The 18,487-nt window shown below is 59.0% G+C and overlaps 1 protein-coding gene across 2 annotated transcripts; it reads left to right on the forward strand.

The window, feature by feature from the left end:
* The first annotated feature begins 458 nt into the window (after positions 1-458).
* Positions 459-16,676, forward strand: KRT80 (keratin 80). Of its 2 annotated transcripts, none has more exons than XM_058673542.1 (9): positions 459-1,005; positions 5,494-5,702; positions 8,914-8,974; positions 9,221-9,316; positions 13,656-13,820; positions 14,162-14,287; positions 14,744-14,964; positions 15,349-15,404; positions 15,511-16,676. In XM_058673542.1, the coding sequence occupies exons 1-9, from the start codon at positions 712-714 to the stop codon at positions 15,633-15,635; spliced, it is 1,353 nt and encodes a 450-aa protein (XP_058529525.1). In that variant the 5' UTR covers positions 459-711; the 3' UTR covers positions 15,636-16,676. The 2 variants fall into 2 exon arrangements, with proteins under 2 accessions (XP_058529525.1, XP_004583256.2); XM_004583199.2 differs by having other exon boundaries at positions 15,514-16,676.
* Positions 16,677-18,487: the final 1,811 nt, after the last annotated feature.

Genomic DNA, 18,487 nt, shown 5'->3' on the forward strand with positions numbered 1-18,487 from the left:
CACCACCCATTTCCCAGCCGCTTCTGAGACTTAGGGGAACACACAGTAGGCCCTCAATAAACAATAGCGTGAAGTCAGGAAGAGAGAAAAGAAGGTGTGTGTTTGTGTGGTCGGGGGAGATAAGCCAAGAAGACTCTTGGGCAGGGAGAATAAAGGTGCTGTTTTCCAGGGCCAGGCTGGCACAGTGCCCCGTAACAGCTGCCCTACACTAAGAGCTCAGGGCTGGCCTCATCTTTTCCAGAAGTATGCAAGCCCGGATGCGTCACCTTGCAGGTATGTGGCAAGGTCTGCGGCCAGAGGCACGCGCTCACGCGCTCTCCTCTTCTTCTTGGAGTTCCCCACCCCCAAAAACATCCAGCCAGCTCAGCCTCAGGCCCCCTCCCTGGTCCCGGCCTGACGAGGTAGGAGTTTGCAACCAGCACCCCCCACCCCATCCTTCAACAGGTAGCTTCCCCCAGGGGCAGACAGCTTCAGGGCGGGAGATGCCGCGAGGTGCTGGGGGCGGGGCAGGCACGCCACAGCATCCAGCAGGTTGGTCAGGCTGCGAGGCGCCCCGCCCTCCTGCAGTAATGAGCACTGTGCGACAGGTGTTTGCTTTTCAGTCGCCAACCTGCCCTGGCAGAGACAGGATCCCACAGCCCACCACCACCACCCGTCTGAGTCTCACTCGCTCGCCCCTGGGCCCTGCCGCTTGCCGGGCCGGGGTGCGCTATGGCCTGCCGCTCCTGCGTCGTTGGTTTCAACAGCGACTGTGAGGTGACCTCGGCAGGCAGCCCCCGGCCTGGAACCTCAGGATGGAGCCGCTGCGGGGACCCCGGGCTGGGGTTCAGCTCCCGCAGCTTCACGGGCTGCTGGCCAACAGGCACCATTCCCCAGGTGACCGTGAACCCCAGCCTGCTGGTGCCCCTGGACCTCAAGGTCGACCCAGCCGTCCAGCAGCAGAAGAACCAGGAGAAGGAGGAGATGAAAGTGCTTAATGACAAATTCGCCTCCCTCATTGGCAAGGTGAGTTGCAGCAAGGGCGGGTGTGGGGTCCACAGCCTCAGCCCAGGGCTGCCAGACACCCCCTGAGGCAGGTGGCTAGGCTGTGCCTTCCAAAGCTTGGGTGGGGGGCCCCGCCCCTGCCTGCAGCCAATGACAAAGCTGCTCACCTGGGCAGAGCAAAGATGCCAAGCAAGGGGGCAGCTGGCCAGACTCAGAGGATGTTTGGATAAGAACACACCAGTGTGAGCTGGAGGCGGGAGAGGGGGGAGATCACCCACCCCCCCAATGTGAGGACCAAGGAGGAGCCTGTGTGTCCATGACCTCCTAAGGTTTGGAACTCAAGGCAGCCCTGCTCAGAAGTCGCAGTGGGGCCCCAGGAGGTGTGGGGCTGCCGTGGAGGCAGTGAGGGTAGGAGAGCGGAGAAGCTTCTGGTCCACCTTAGGCTGTCTCAAAACTCCCCCCTGAAGCATAGGGACTGAGTCCCGGCACCCCAGCCCCCAGATGTTCTGCACTCCCTCCCACCCGGGGCCTGCAACCAGCCACGGGACACCTGTGTCCATCTCCTTCCCCAGCCAAGGGTCGCCACTGCTGCTGCTGCCTGACTACTGCATGCCAAGCCTTATGCAGGCACTGCTAGGACAGCAGACAGCCACCTGCATCTCAGCCTGTGTGCCTGATCCTCCTGGAAGGGGTGAGGGAGGAGAGACTTGTGCAGGGCAGCAGCAGCAGGAAGAGGGCAGCAAGCCCTCGCCTCTGTGGCAGGTGGCAACCCGCAGGGCAACACTGCCATAACTCTTACTTGCCCTACCACCACCACCACCAACCCCTGCGCACATGAGAAAACCCAAGCCCACAGAGGTTAGGCCACCCAGCAAGCAGCACGGTCTGGATGTGAACTTGCGTCTCTGAGTTGGACACTGCCCTCTGCCTATGCCAGGATGGGGTGGAGGAGGCATCCAGAGTGGGAGAATGTGTTGAGAACACACCTGGCTTTGATTCACTTCAAGGGAGGCCTGCACAAGCCGTGGCATCCAGGTCAGGTGGTGGGTGGCTTTGTTCCCTACGCTGCCAAGGCGCATATCAGTCTGGGCCACTTGCCACGTTGGTGGTGGTGCCCTTAGCAGGAAAAGGGAGGAGACCCTCAGGGCAGCACTCAGGGAGCCATGGTTACCAGCCTCTACCAGTGCCCCAGGAGCTCCACAGAGCCCCAACTCCATGAGGGGGGGCTTTGTTAACCCCTATTCCTCTGCATCTAGGCTGTGAGCGCCCCCAAGGGATAGGAGGTGGGGAGCAGGAAGGGGAGGGGGAGCGGGCAGACAGCCAGCAGCCAATGTGAAATCTGCAGCAGCATGATGGCTGCCCCATGGCTGAGCAACCTCAGGGAAATCACCCAACCTCTCTGGGCCCGAGCACATAAGGCTGGGATGTGCTTGTGGGAATGGAATGGGGTCATTTGGGAAAAGCAGCTAGAAAGAACACTGCTAATATATGGTGTCTTGTGGCACTCGCTGGCTACTGAATGAATCAAAATAAGTAGACCGCAACTCAGGGAAATCCTCCTTAAACACCATTAGCCAGCTCCAAGCAGGAACCTGGGAGGGGAGGTCCCTGGTGGGTAGGGGCACAGGTGTGAGATGCATGCCAGTGCAGGGAGGGGGTTCTGGACTAAGAGAGCCGAGGGACAGGGTGACCCAGCTCCAGCATACCCTCCTCTGGGCTTGGAGACATGAGGGAGCACCCAGGAGGAAGGGGCGGAGGCCACAGGAAGGGTGAGGGGAGAGATTCAAGAGGAGGGAGACTCTGAAGCAGTTCCTCCCCCTTACCAGCTGTGCCTCCTTGGGCAAGACACCCTCTTTGTGCCGCGGTGTCCACCAATCTGCTATGCTCTGCGGTGCCAGGACTCAGAGTGAGGGATGGGAAGCTGCAAAGGGAGGCAGGCAGGACCGGGACAGGGCCGTGCCCAGGGCGGCTGCAGGGCTGACAAGAGCAAGGACAATACAAGTTGGGGCCGGGCAGACTATAGAAGGGGAGACTGAAACAGGAGCAGAAAAGAGTGGGAAAAAAAAAAAGCAAAAACCAAAGCAGCCCTTCCAGGCCAGCCTAGGGGGCTCCCTAGGGGATGGAGTTGAGTCCCCTCCCTAGGGAACCTACCTTGCATGGCCCAGAGGGGCGCCCTGGAGACCTAGGTGCCTGGACCCTCCCAGATGGACAGCTTCCTCCCTGCCTCAGTGGCCAGGGGCTGTGGTTTGGGCCACTCAGTTTGCCCCACAAAAACTCTGTCACTCCCACAGGACTCTTGCCTGGGCAGGCCAATACCACCAAGTCAGTTCTGGGGCTCCATGCCTCAGTTTATTCATCTGTAAAATGGGGAGGCCGATGAGGCAGACATGGGCTCCCAGGGCTTCCTCGTCCAGTTGCAGCTGCAGCATCTAAGGCAGGGGCTTCGGCCAGAGCAGAGAGGAGGAGGAGGGGAGAGGAACGGCAGCTTAGCAACCACTCTGCACCTCTCGGGGTACAGGATTCATTGGGTTTTTGTTCCAAGAGGGAGGAACCTGGAGGGGGCGCTGCTCCTAGTGTCCCAGGACCATAAATGCCATGCGACTGGACCAGCTGCCCAAAGCCACATCACACACACACACACACACACACACACACACACACAGAACCAAGGTTAGACTATGGGAAGAACTTCCCAGTGTGAAAGCTTTGCTGTTGCTCTTAGTAGAGGAAGGAGCCTCCCATCTCTCCTCTCACCCCACCCTCAGTGTAAACATGGGGCTCTGCTTGTCAAAACAGGGGCGAGGTGAGGTGAGCGATGCCTCCCCCCCGCAACGTTCCCTCTCGCACACAAAGCAGGGCACCCTTCCTTCAGACCTCCCTTCCTACTGAACCTGCCTGGCTGCAAGTGATGGCGACAGGAGGCCCTAGGGGGACTGGCAGGCCCGCGGGCAGATGCCAACGTCCTTGCTGTGAATGTCACAGGGGGCTTCCCAGGTTCAGCAACGTATCTGCGGGAGACCCCCTTCCCCGCACCCACTTGAGGAGGCACAAAGTGAATAGGGGCCCATCTGGGAAGCTTGGCCAGCAGGAGGCTTTTAGGCAGGTCATCTGCCCACCATGTCACTCACCCCCATTGCCAGTGCACAGGGCACCAACCCAGAAGGCTGTCATTCCAGCTGCTGCTCCAGGCACAGATGCCCACTGGAAGCCTGGCCGGGGCGGGAAAGAGGCCCAGTCGCTCCCCTGTGGCTGCAGGGAACACCTGTGGTTCAGTGGCCTAGCATCCTAACGATAAGCCCCAGCCCCAGCCATCCCTTCTTACCTCAGCGGCTACCACGGCCTGGGGAGCCAAGGGGCAGAGGACTCAGCCTGTCCGTGGCTCGGGACACACAGAGGGCACCTAAGTAAGGGCCTTGGTACCGAAGGGGGGAGTGAACCTTGGGCTCTGAATGCTCCAGGAGGGCTTCCTATAGCAGGGGCGGGGGGCGGGGGGCAGTATTAGGAGTACAGGTAGGGACAGAGGGAAGGTGTGAGGAAGAACTGCTGAGAGAGGCTGGGACCTCGAGAGGACAGAGGGGCTGGCGTACATGGGGGACCCTGACTGCCACAGGAGCCCCTGCAGAAGGAGAGGTGTATGGGGGAGACAGAGCAGGAGAGAGGCAGTATCCAAAAGGCAAAGCAAGCCCAGGCTGGGCCACGGGGAGTCCCACAGGTGCCCAGCCCCAGATAGGGGGCCCACGGAGCACCCTAAGATCCCAGGGACCACTCACCTGCATCCCAGGCCAGGCTCTGCCTCATGCTAATGTTGCCACCATGGGCAAGTTCTTTGCTGCTCCTCACGCGGCTTGGTCGTGTGTAAAACACGGGTTGATGTTGACATGAGAGGGCGCAGGGATCGACTTGAGCTAAAGATGACAGGCATGTAGAGCTAGACCCGCACACAGTTGGCGTCCCACGAGTGTCTGCTACCGTCACTGCGCCAAAGCAGCCCACAGGTTCTTCCCCCTGACAGACTTCAGGGCTCGTTCTAGCTGTGTGAACCAAGGCTCCAGTGGTGAAAATGGGGGTCCGGGGAGAATCACTCCTCACTTGAGTGCTAAGTGGACCCCGAGTTCTCCAAAGGCAGCGTGAGATCAGATTTGTTGAGGCCAAACGCGAGTAGATGCACCTGTGACAGCCCTTGTCCCTGGGGTCCCCCACCCTTGCCCAGGCCAGACAAACAGCCGTGGAGCCGTGGAGAGCCTGCCAGGCACTCCTGCACCCTGGGCCCCCCTCCCTCAGCCCGCGGGCCGGGCCTTCCCCTAGGAAGCCCTGCTGATTGGCTCCGCCTGTCAGATCCTCTGACATGCTTGGCACCTGGAGTGGATCGATGTGTCACGGGAGGTGCACTCCCAGCACAGAATCCCGGGTGGACCTACGCAGATGAGCTGCCCCCTCCCAGGAAGGCCCCCAGTGGGGCACACCAGCGGGTCCCCACCAGACTCACTCAGCGCCCTCCTACTCTCCCAGGTGCAGGCCCTGGAGCAGCGCAACCAACTGCTGGAAACACGCTGGAGCTTCCTGCAGGGCCAGGATCCCACCACGTTCGATCTGGGCCACCACTACGAGGAGTACCAGGGCCGGCTGCAGGACGAGCTGCGTGCGGTGAGCCAAGAGCGGGTCCAGCTGGAAGCCAACCTGCTGCAGGTGCTGGAGAAGGTCGAGGAGTTTCGAATCAGGTAGGGCATCTGGGGGTAGGGCGAGACTGGGAGCCTGAGGGTGTAAGCAGGGGTACCCAGCAGTCCTGGGGCAGAAGGCACCCAAGCCAGAGAAAGACGCCCAATCAAAGTAATTCTATCAAGCGTTAGGCATACGCCAGATGCTGCGTACAGGCACAACACCATGGTGGAAGGCACATGGCCGTGAACCTGCAGCCACAGCCTCCAACAGACCCCTTTTTTTTTTTTTTTTTAAAGATTTATTTTATTTTTATTACAAAGTCAGATATACTGAGAGGAGGAGAGATAGAGAGGAAGTGGAGCTGCCGGGATTAGAACCAGCGGCCATATGGGATCAAGGCGAGGACCTTAGCCACTAGGCCACGCTGCCAAGCCCCCAACAGACCCCTTTAGCACAGTCTCCGTGCTCTTGGGCACCATGGCAAGCTGCATCCCCTTCCTCAAGTACTTGTAAACATGCTGGGTCCTGCCCACACGCCTGCCTGGCAGGGAAATTATGTCACCGCAGCTGGAACAACACAGAGGCTCCTTGCCTCTGTGGCTTGCAGTTTTCATCTTGATTGAGCTGGAAAGCAGAGAGACACATCCAGGGTGTCGTGAAGGTCCAGAAGAGGTAGATTTCACGGGAATAAAGAAGTGTCCTCTTGAGGTGACCACATGCCTGGACATGAAGAGAACCAGCAATTAAAGAGGAAAGGAAAAGACAGCTCTGAGGGGCAGGCAGAGAAGTGGGGCGGGTGGGGGCGAGGGGAGCGTATGTTTGAGTCCTCGCCCTCACACACATCTTGGACCAGGTGCTTTACATCCGCACCTGGGCTTGCTCCCACAAGAAGGGCAGTGGTGGTGGGTTCCAAGGAGGAAGTGGGCAGCTTCCCGCTCGGGGCCTGGCAATGTCAAGTAGCAGCCTTCTCCCACCCTGGAGGACTGGTGCTCCTAGCACACGGCAGAGCTTTGCCACAGGTTTGCTGCACTGACTGGGGCAGGCGGGGCAGGTGTGTGAGGGCTGGGGCCGAAGCTCAGTTTGCACATCCCCTCTCCGGGAGCCCTGCCCTCCCTGATCCCGGGGAAACACAGGTTCCCCAGTGCCTGACCATGACCCGGACAAGGAAAATCAAGTCAGCTCACCTGATTCCTCATCCCTTAAAGGTCTTTAGCCATCAAAGGGCTGAACGAGGGGGGCGGGGGAACTCCTGGGTCGTCCTTTTGTAGAGAAGTAACCGAGCCCAGAGAGGGCAGGGCCGGTCCTTAGTCACACAGCCAGGCACGCTATGTCCCACCCCGAACCTCCTCGGCCAGCCACCCGCCCAGCCAGATCACTTTGCCACTGCTAGTTCTGTCCAAATGCCACTCATTGTTCTCACCTGGCTCCGCCCACTCACCTGGCTTGCTGCCTGCCTCCGTGTGCCTGCCTGCTATTTGGCTTCACTCTCCAGAGGCTCGGGGCCTCTCTTCCGCTTCTCTGGCCAGGCTGGAGGTTCCACCATCTCCCCTACCACCACCTCCAGCTAGGGCCCCCCCAGGGGCTGGGAGACGCCTTCCCCCCTGCAGGTTGGGGGGTGGGGAGCCCCAGTCCCAGGCCAGTGGTTCCCCTCCTAAGGCTTTTCAAGGAGCAGCAGGCCCCCACACAAGTAAAAAATGAGGGCATCTGATGAGGAAGGCAGGAAGAGTGCCCACCCGAGTCCAGAGCGGGCAGAAGTGAAAGGCGAGGAGGGGGCTGGACACTTGGTGGGACTCTGCCATTCAGACAGGAAGACAGAGGAAGATGGCACCCAGGCCTGCACAGGGCAGCTCCCACCACCACCACGATTGTTGGGGTGGGCCATCCCCAAGGGCTGGTGCGCAGTGCACACAGCATCAGAGGCCACAGTGGTGGGGGAGAGCGCCAAGCTGCAGAGAATGCCACGTATCACCCTGGGGGCCACGAGCCTCACGTATCACCCTGGGGGCCACGAGCCTCACGTATCACCCTGGGGGCCACGAGCCTCAGCCGACTGCCTCCCCAAGTCCTAGACATGCATGGAGGCTCACTGAGGCCTCTCAGAAAGGAAGCCAGGATTGTGCACCCCACGTGGGGCTCCCAAGCCCCTCTCTGTAAAAGATGACACCCCTCTCCCAACCCACACTCTACAGCTGCAGGCTTGGTGAGAGATGCACCTGCCCTGGCATTCGCCCTCCAGCCACAGCACCCCCTCACCCCAAGCTCAGCCTCTCCCCAGCACCCTCACAGCCCCCAGCGACTGGCGGAAGCCAGGCATAGTCAGGCAGGGAAGGTGTGCTCCCAGAGAGCAGAGGGACGCTATCCCTACTACTGCGAGGTCAGGACCCAGCGGCTATAATTAGGGCTGCCAGTGATTAAGGCATTCTTGGAGAGGACGGAGGGAAACGCAAGGCAGGGAACCCCCATGGCTGTGAAGGCCAGCAGACACCCACCCACCCCGTGAAGCCAGACAGCATCTTGAATGTGAAGCCTGGGACCTAGGGGTCCAGCCCCTACCCCTCCACACACATAATCCCATCAAGTAATGTCCTTGACCCAAACACTAAAAGGCCTTGAGTAAAGAACTGGCCAGATGGGGAAGGAAGCTGCCAAACTTTACTATGCAACATGGCTGTGTCCATCCGAGGTGGGCTTCAGCGCACACACACACACACACACACACACACAACAAGGGAGGAAAGTAGAGTTCCTCACCACCTTATAGGTCTGCCAGGAAACCCCAAGCTCTTCTTGCTGTCCCTTAGGAGGGAACCAGCTGGGACAAGGTCCAGCCTAGCAAAGCAGGGAGAAGGAGGGACAGGGAAGGCTGGGAGGAAGGAGAAGGTGAAGTGTGAGTAGCAATAGCCAAGCCCAGCTTGCCTGAATCTGAGGGACAGGAGGGCAGAGGTAGGGACAACATGAACAAACAGAGTGATGGGTGTAAGCACTGTACAGTCTGGGGAGGCTTCCTGGAAGAGGCATATGTGGGCAAGAAAAGATAGGAGAGGAAAGGGGGGGCTGAGCAGGAGGGGGTGAGGACGGGGCCAATGTCAGGTGTCACAGCAGAGGAGCGCCCCTGCGCACAGGAAGAAAGGGCCACTTTCTTCATTGGCCCCAGGCCCCAGGTGGGGTGGCAGAAGCAGTGAGCCCCACCCAGGATAGGTCAGCAGGCCCCTCTACCCTCCTCACCCCACGTCCTGCTGAGCCACCTGCCACCCTGCTTCTCCCACCCAGGTATGAAGAGGAGATTTCCAAGCGCACAGACCTGGAGTTCACCTTTGTCCAGCTGAAGAAGGTAGCGTCAGCCTGCCCCGCCCCGAGGTTCCTCCCACAGGGCCCTGGGCCCTGTCTCTTAGGACCGCCTGCTGTCCTTTATACCTGTGCCAGCCAGCCTCAGAGGCTCATCCCCCAGGGCTAGCAGACAGCTCTGGCCACAGGCCACTCCCTTCCCAGACCCCCATCGCCTCTGGGAGCCACACCCACTCTTACTCAAGAAGCAGTCTCCATCGCTCTGTCCGTCATCCCATCTCCCCAACCCTAGGACCTGGACACGGAGTGTCTGCGACGGACTGAACTGGAGACCAAGCTGAAAGGCCTGCAGGGCTTCGTGGAGCTGATGAGAACCATCTATGAGCAGGTGTGTGACAGGGCCATTGTCCTGCGTAGCTCAGGGCTGACCACACCTCGGGCAAGGAAGCATCGAGTGGGGGGAGGGGAGGGTGTGCGGGGAGAAGACATGGAACCTGTAGTACTTGCGATGTCCTAAGCATCCTGCTGCCCACAATCCCACGTATCACCTTGGACTCATCTGTGGCAGGCAGGTTCTCCAAAAAAGCTCTCTCTGAGGGAGAATTGCAGGGCAGCAGGTGCACCAGGCAGGGAGCAGGAACCTGGCCTCAGCCCAGGAGTCTCAAGCAGCCATAGTGATGGCTCCAGTCTCTCTCCTGTAACCCCTTAGAGGCCCTCACAGCTGGGAGGAGGGGAAGGCTGTGGCCATGGCGGGTACCACAACGCAGAGAGCACATGGGCAGGCAGGCACACCGGCCACACCAGCCCAGCCTCCCTGCAAAGCTGCCTGTCTCAAGCCAAGCCCGCCACAGCCAAGCAAGCCCACGGGGAGAAAGGCAGGTTCCAGCCAGGGGACCGTGCCCATAAACTTGCTTTGAGAGTCATGGAGGAGTGCAATCAAAGCAACTGTCACTGGGGCCAGTGTTTCTAAAGCCGCCCTTGACCCTGCTCATGGACACAGAGCCTGGCTAGCCCTTCCCACTTCTCCACTTCTAGCAGCCAAGGCCATGGACTTGACCTGCAGAGAGAGGGGTGTTACACTGAACGGGTTAGGGAAGAGTGACAAGAGCCAGGTCTCTGTGTTCTCAGAACAGGTGCAATATTTTGTCCAACTATGTTCACTCTTATTTGATTGGACGGGCGCGGGGATTGACCTCACCAGAGGCACTGGGACCTTTGGAAGCAGCCAGATGACAGAGAAGGCCACCCCTGCCCTTGGCTACAAAACCTCTCCACCCCAATGAGTCTATACCAGCGTATATCCTAGAACGATGAGCCACAGATGGGAATTCAAGCTTTCTGGCTGCCCCATTTCTTTTATGGAGCCACAGGTCCAGAGAGAGCTGTTGTAAACTGGTTTTCAGTCCCCCAATGCCCACAGTAACAGACCAGGCTAGTATCAAATCTAGGAGCCAGGAATTCAACTCGGGTATCCCACGTGGGATCCCAATACCCTGCACCATCACCACTGCTTTTAGGGTCTGTGCCAGCAGGGAGCTGGAGTCCAGAGCTCGAGTCAGGTATTGAACCCAGGCACCCCAATGTGGGATGTATGCATCTTAACCACTGGGCTAAACACCCACCCCTACATGCCACATGTGTTTAAAAAAAATAGGAGGGAGGGTTATGTTTAATCATGCATATTGTTTAGCCCAATTTATTCAAAACAATGAGGTTTCCATTTGTAATCAATACCAAAAAAAGTGAGTTTGCTGGAAAAGATGATTTTTGCCATCTTTTCCTCTAAGTCTTCAAAATCGAGTGCATGCCTTACACCCCACAGCTTCTTCTGGTGGGGGCCTGCCCCCTTTTCAGGCCCTCAGCAGCACGGGTGACGAGGGCGGCCTCATGGGCCAGAACAGGTGCAAGCAAGCAAAAGGCAGGAGCCAGCTGGGTCTGCCCCAGAGAGAAGGAACGTACCTTACCCTTCTGACTTTGTAGTGGGCACTGGATCAGAAAAGCTTTGCAGTGGAGCCCCAGGTCTGTGTCCTCAAAAACAGCTCTGCCCACTTCCCAACATACATGCTCACGTGCATACATGCACATACATTCATACACACAGCTGGGGTGTGTTCTACAAAGCCCTCCTGGGAGTCAGGGGGAGCCAATCAGGGTCTCAGCTACACACTGCAGCCTCCTAGGTCCTTCCGCTGTCCATGCCTCCCCTCAGAGACACAGGTGATTGAGAAGACCCTGAGAGCAGAAATTCATGCCCCACCCCACCTCTGAGGGACAATGCAGTTCCCAAGGTACGAGGGTCCTGGCTGCACCCAGCTGCTCTCTCTCCTCCGTAAGCCCGGGTTCAGAGAGGCTGCTTGTGGAATAAGCAGGTGCACCTCCTGGGAGGCTGGCCCCCTGCAGAGGGAGGCCGTGCCATGGCCACAGCCTGGACAGGACTCTTCCTCCCAGCGTCAGCATCTTCATCAGTTACTGGCTGAGATTGCTTGCTTCTGTCTTTGTCCCTTTGTACCGGCAGAAGGCAGAGAGAGCGAGACAGACAGAGCTCTCATCCATTGGTTCATTTCTCAAATGCCCACAGCAGCTGAGGCTGGGCCAGGCGGAAGCCAGGAGCCCAGAACTTGACTGAGAGCCACACATGCGCGGCAAGGACCCAAGTACTTGAGCCATCACCTGCTACCTCCCACAAGAGCAGGAAGACAGCCAGGCCTCACGCAGAAGCCCTCTGCTCTGGGATGAGGGTGTGAACCAGCAGCCTCGCCGCCAGGCAAACGGCCAGCCCCCTTACTGTTTATTGTGTACCTGCTAAATTCTGGGCTAAGTGCTTTCCTGACCTAATCTCAGTTAATCCCCACAACCCCACGAAGCAAAAGTAATGAAAACAGCATTGAGTTTTGAGTTTTGGCTACGTGAACACTGGCTCCGGAACTCGGTGTACTGGAACAGGTTCTTTGAAATCTTCCTGTTTCCGTTTCCTCACCTGTAAAGTGGACAGAATACCAGTGCCGGCCTCACCAGGCTGTTGGGAGACTTTGTTCCTAAAGCATTGAGAACTATCTCTGGCATAGGGTGCGAGCTATATAAACCCTAGCTGTTTCTGGATTTCCAATTATACCCATTTCACAGATGAGAAAGCTTGACAGCTTGAGAGAGCTGGGATGGTGCCATCAGAGGCTTCATTCTGCCAGCCAGCATTCAGGAGCCCATTAGAGTCCCCTTGTGACACAGGAAATGCCGCAAGAGTTGGTCCACAAGCCCCAGCCTGCTCTGTGTCCTGGCTCCTAAGGAAAGCCCCAAGCTGCACCCCAGCATCCTTCTAAACAATTTGCTATTGCCCGATGAGGCCCGGACTTGCATATGCCCTGACAATTCTCTGGAGGATGCCCCACAACACATCACCCAGGAAGCCACAAAGTGGCAACTCTAGAGTGGCCCCTAGCCATGCCAGCTCCATGTGGAGATGTCAGTGTTGTTCCTGGGGGCAGCAGAGCTAAGGACCATGGTTCCATGGTGATGCTGGAGGGAGTCAGGGCTGCACCTGCTTCTGTTAAGTTCACGTACCATCCAGCTGCGATCCCCTAATGGGAGGCCCCCGGAGGGCCTACCAACCCCAGAGTAGAAGCCTGCTGCCCCCAGAGAGGCTCTGAATGCCCACCACCACTGCACAGTTTCCCTTCCTTGCCAGCAGGCAATAGCCCATGTGACAACCCTCATCCCTGTACCCACCGCTCCAGGGTACACGGGCCACTGGAGAGGACAGAAACCAGTGCATCTGCTGTGAGCGTGCAGGCAGACATAGGTTCAGGAGGGGCCCCAAGTCAGGAGCTGAGACCAGGGAGCAGTCCCAAACCAGGCAGCTGGACTTGGGTCTGAGGAGGCCTCCAGAACCAGCAGCCCCATTCTCAGGGTCCAGGTGCATCCGTGAAGTCCACACTGCGAGACAGCCAGTGTGAGATAGGGAGTCAGAGGTGGGAGGAGATTTGGTAGCAGGCCGTTTTAACCCCCTACGAGTAGGAAATGGAAACACCCCACACAGATCCCTTGATGACACCGCATTTAACTAAGTGCAAGCCGGTCAGCCAGGTGGGCCCACCAACCACAATCTGATAGTTCAAACAAGGGTCAAGGGGTGGGCTTCCGGGACAGCAGGTGCAGGGCACCGGTGCTGTCCCAACCCTGGCAGCAAGGCCCTTGCCAGACCCCAGGCCCACCAGCCTCCCTCCCGGCCTCCAGCCCTCTCTATGACTGATTCACCCCTCCTACAAGGCTGGCAGAGGGAGTTTTGTTGGCCTGTCAGCCTCCCTCCCACGCAGAGGCCGCCCAGGGCCAAGAGCTATTAATCAGTAAGAAAAGACTCCTTTTGCAGGCTTTGACGAGAGCACTGTAGCCAGGGGCTGCCAGGAGGCCAGCCAACAGGGCTGGAAAGACAAACTACCCAGCTCCTGGCCCAGCTCTGCCACCTCCTGTGGCCTGGGGAGCCTGGTACAGGAGCAGAGAGAGGGGCTGGCTACGTGGTGATCCCCAGAGAGGTAGAGGACTTCACTCGGCACCTAGTCTGCAGGGCCACTCGCCCCCATCTCTCTGGGAACATGGCACGAGGTAGCCCTTCCTCCCCTGGGACAAACCAGGCCTGGGAGTGGCAGGAGCGGGGTGGTGGAGGGAAGTCCTGGGACCCCGTCCTCCCTCAGCCCACCCCCAGCCTTGAGCCTCCCACATCTGTGCTGTACCAGGAGCTGAAGGACCTGACCGCCCAAGTGAAGGATGTGTCGGTGACCCTGGACATGAACAATCGCTGCCACATTGACCTGAGCGGCATCGTGGAGGAGGTGAAGGCGCAGTACGACGCCATCGCTGCCCGCAGCCTGGAGGAGGCTGAGGCGCATTCGCGGAGCCAGGTGGGGATGGCAGGAGGAGCTGCCTGGTGCCACGCTCTGGGGCCCACAGGAAGGGCTGTGGCCAGTAGCACCCCACATAGCTGCAGTTCAGCATCCACGATTTCCAGATGGGGCGGCACAGGGGCAGCTGAGAACAGGGGGACAGGGGGAAAGCCACACTGCGCCCAGTGTCAGCACCAGGCCAGGTGGAGCACAGCCCAGGAGTTCACCTAGGCCATGGAGAGGTTAAGAAAGAAACAGGCTTGTGTGGGAGTGGTGGAGTGCACAGGGAGAGCTGGGGACGAGGAGGGGCCTCCCTCACCACCACTGCCCTTCCCCTCCCTCCATGGCTGACCCTGCAGCTGGAGGAGCGGGCGGCGCGCTCCGCGGAGTTCGGGAACAGCCTGCAGAGCAGCCGCTGTGAGATTGCCGCCCTCAATGTGCGCATCCAGAAACTCCGCTCCCAGATCCTCTCCACCAAGAGCCACGTGAGCACCTACAGGACCCTGCCGGGCAGGGGTGGGCAGGGAGGAAAGCAGCCCGGAGCGGCTCCCTCACGCTGGGCTGGTCACCTCGCACCTCCAAATTTTGATTTCCTAACCTGTGAGATGGGATGGGAACAAGCCCCACCCCCAAGGCAGTAATGGGAGTCACGGGAGCTGTGCTCAGCAAAAGCCTTGGTAGCCACACAGAGAGAAGGCAGTGGAGCTGGCAATAGGCCGGAGCCTGGCAATGGCAACTGGCCAAGAACCCCCCAGACAGAAGCTCGAGCCCTTCCTCCACTCTTGGCAAGATGTGCGTTTGGGTCTGGCACCATTGCCACAACCAAACAAAGCCACTGCTTCGCACTCCCCACCACACCCATCGGGGAACAGAGGCGATCCCTGGCCCGCCCTGACCGGCGCCCTCCTTGCCTTCCCTCTCTGTGCTCCTCCGGGCTGCAGTGCCTAAAACTAGAGGAGAACATCAAAGCGGCCGAGGAGCAAGGGGAACTGGCCTTCCAGGACGCCAAGGGCAAGCTGGCCCAGCTGGAGGCCGCCTTGCAGCAGGCCAAGCAGGACATGGCGCGGCAGCTGCGGGACTACCAAGAGCTCATGAACACCAAGCTGGCCCTGGACATTGAGATCGCCACCTACAGGAAGCTGGTGGAAGGCGAGGAGAGCAGGTGCGTGGCAGGGTTGGGGAGGGGGCGGTGTAGGGCTGGGCAGGCCGGGATCCCATTCTGGATTGGCCACTTACACACTGGGATCTTGCCCCGGCACGTTGGATGCTCCAGTTTGCTCATCTGGAAGATCTTAGCAGGGCTCTCCAGCGATACGAGGGAGGGCTGGCCCATGTAGACTTTGCTCACTGATGAGAAGCGTGTTTGCAGGGGAGAAGAGGAAGGGGGCTCAGACAGGCCAGGCTGGCTGGCCAGGGCCACACAGCAGGGCAACCTCCTAGTGCTTTCCACTTGCCAGCCCTTGAGGCTTAGTGTCTGAGGGGTGTTAGAGCCTCAGGACCCCTGCACCTCCCACCATGCTCCTCTCTCCCCTCAACTCCTCCCCAGAATGGACCTGCCCTCAGCCGCTGTGATCAGCTCAGTGCAGTCCAGATTCAGAGCAGGTAAGTCGAGGAGGAGCAGGAGGGGGAGGAGGTGTGGTGACCCTGAAGGTGTCCATGGCTCCTAACCTGTGGCACTTTCTCTTCCCCCATCCCTCCCCGGCCCCAGCAGCTGCCTCCAAGTCGGGAGTCTCCAAGGGCCCCTCCCGGAAGAAGAACGGCAGAAGCCATGTGATTAAGATCACGGAGATGTCGGAGAAGTACCTCTCGCAGGAGTCGGAGGTCTCTGAGTAGGGTGCCCGGAGCCCCGGCTCCCAGGTCACCCCTGCTGCTGTGAGAGGGACTTCAGCTGGACCTAATAAAGCAGCCAGAAGGGGCCACAACCTGACGCCGTGCTGATGGCAGGAGGTCTGGGGCTGATTGGCTGTGGGCTGAGGGAGTCACGGCGCCCCCACCCCGGGGACCACCTCCCCCCATCCCCTGCCACTGCATTGCTTCTCACTGCCTGGGGCCAGAGGCTCTCCTGACTGCATGCACTGGAACTTGGGGTCTCCGGCTCTCGCTCTGCCTCGGGGCTCCCGCACAGCGCCTTTGGCGTACCTGCCCCATGCTTGCCCTGGACTCACTCAGCTCCAGCCATGCCTGGCCTGCTGCCTGGGAGCAAGTCGCCCACCCCCATACCACCACCCTGACCTCTGGCTTTTGCACCACCTGGGCTCTCCAGACACCTGACAGTATTAGAGGAGGTGGGCGCAGGGGGACCCCTGGGTGTCTGTGACCTCAGGCCAACCTGGACTTCACATCTCCTCCTCCCTCTGGGGGTCCCTTCCAAGAGACCATAGCCAGACCTGGGCATGCTACACCCAGCCAGCCCTAAGCACCTTCTCTAAAAGCTATTCTTGCCATGTCCCGTTCCTGGGACAGTTCGAAACCAGGCAGGGAAATCAGACCCTCCCTCCAACTCCCAACAGGCCTCCCAAGGCCCTCCCTCCACAGCCCCCACCAGAACACCCAGCTTTGGGGCAGCCTCACGCCTGCCATGAAGCCCCAGGTTGCTCCCTCCCAGGAGCCCAGGGTTGAGGCAGCACCTCCCTACCTTCCCCACTCCTGCACAGCTGCTCTCCCTGCCTCCAATGGGCCATGAAGATGGCATAGGTCCCCACCAGGCCAAGTGTCAGAGCCCTTGAGTCCCAGCAGGGGAGCAGGTGCTACGGCCAGCAGGAAGCCTGGATGGGCAGGGGAGACCCCACTGCTGCCTCCTCCTGTCTCCCGCCCCACCCTCCTTTCCCTTCCTCCCCCAGGCTTTCCCATCATTATCTCCTGTCCCGGGCTAGGGGGACCTCCTCCTCCTAGTGGGCTACTGAGTCTCAGGCCAGAGGGGACCCAGCTCACCCCCAAAGCTCCAAAAATGGGTGCTAACTGCTTCTTTTTCTCAGGCTACTTACGGGCTTCCAGGGGCACCTGGCCCTTGGTGGGGATAGAAGAGATGTAAAGTATATATTATTTTTTCATAACTTATGTGGCTTTAACTTATTGCTTCCCTTCCTGGTCCTATACACTCCATGCTGCAAGTACTATCTGAACATGTAAGTCAGACCCCAGCCAGCCCCCATCACCTGGCTGACTGGCGGGCTGGGGGCCACACCCCTTCATCCCCCCACCGCCCCTGCCTTAGGGGTCAACAATAAAGTGTTGAGATTTGTCTGAAGATCAGGCTGTGGGTCTGGTTTCATCTCCGCTGTGAGATGGGAGAGCGGACCACCCTTGTACCCTGAGCAGTCATGTTGATCTCATGACATCAGAGCTTCTCCAGTGATGGGGAAAGGGGGTAGCCAGGCTAAGGTGGCTCGGACAGCCAAAGGTGACCCTCCTGAAGACTCCAGGAGCCGCTGACACGGATGTGCCCAGGTAGCACAGCATCCAGAGGGGGTCCCCCAATGCTGGCAGGGCTCCCTCCCCAGCACCCCTGCCCTGCCCAGAGCCCAATCCTGCCAGGTCAAGTTGTAGATCAACACTTCAGGACCCACTCCTGCTTCAAGCCCAGCTCAGTGCGCTCAGTCGCCATGAGCAGCAGACGCTCATGGCAGCCAGTCTGAGATCGCAGACACTGACCCGATTCAGTCACCCCAGCCTCCATGCCCAGGGCGGAAGTGAATCCTGTCACAGGCGCCAGGAGACAGAGGCTGGAAGCTCACAGACCGAGTTCCTCCATCCTCCTGAGGATCCCCAAACGCAGGAGAGACTCATGCGTAAATCACGCCCCCACCCGAGAAAGACCACCAGCTGAGGCCGGCTCCAGCTGTCCCAAACAGGGACAACGCAGCCAGGAGTGCGATGCCACGTGTGTCACCTCCCTCCTCCGAGCGTGATCCTGAGCACCTCCCCGCTCCTGGCATGGAAGGTCTCCTTTCCTGCACTCTCACCCCACAATGTCAGCATCGCCAACATTACAAATGCCCCTCGAAGTCTTATTGGCAGCCTTCTTTTGTTTTCCTGTGTAGCGTTTTGATTATCACATGGTTAAAACAGTCCTATTTTCCTTTTAAGATTTGTTTTTGTATTTGAATGGGAGGAGAGAGCGACGAGAGAGAGGATGCTCTTCCATCCACTGGTTCACTTTCCAAGTGGCTGCAACGGCCGAAACATCCTCCCTCCACCTCCATCCGGGTCTCCCACGAGGGCGGCTGCTGCATCGGAAGTGGAGCCGCCAGGGCTTGAAGCGGCATTCAGATACGAGCCACACTTTAGCATACTGCAGCACCACAACACAGCTCCAAAACATTTTTTATCTTTGACTCACACGTTGTTTTTAGAAACTGATGACCCATAAGGGGGACATTCATTTCACAAACATGCGTGGGCCCCACATGCTTAGCCTAGACCCAGCCCTGCCCTAGGCAGTTGGGAACCAGGTCAAGAAACCCAACAGGCACCTCTGTGTCTTCCTCCCGCTCGCCCAGCTTTGCTTCGGCAGGACTTCTGCGGCCTCCTCTGGGCTCCCCACCCCTGACCCCTAGAAAGCCAGAAATGCCCATTCTACCCCCAGGGCTTTGCACGGGAGCCCTGGCCCATAGCAAGTACTCAGTAAACAGACTGAATGAATGAATTCACCAAGACTTCCAAGCCTAAAAATCTCATGAAATAAA

This window comes from Ochotona princeps, chromosome 15, assembly GCF_030435755.1.
Source record: "Ochotona princeps isolate mOchPri1 chromosome 15, mOchPri1.hap1, whole genome shotgun sequence".
Taxonomy (NCBI): Eukaryota; Metazoa; Chordata; class Mammalia; order Lagomorpha; family Ochotonidae; genus Ochotona; species Ochotona princeps.

Excerpts from the sequence above, each read along its gene's own strand:
- KRT80 (XM_058673542.1), top strand. The coding sequence starts at position 712 with ATGGCCTGCCGCTCCTGCGTCGTTGGTTTCAACAGCGACTGTGAGGTG. Across the intron at positions 1,006-5,493 it reads TCGCCTCCCTCATTGGCAAG|GTGCAGGCCCTGGAGCAGCG; the intron begins GTGAGTTGCAGC and ends CTACTCTCCCAG. Across the intron at positions 14,965-15,348 it reads GTGGAAGGCGAGGAGAGCAG|AATGGACCTGCCCTCAGCCG; the intron begins GTGCGTGGCAGG and ends ACTCCTCCCCAG.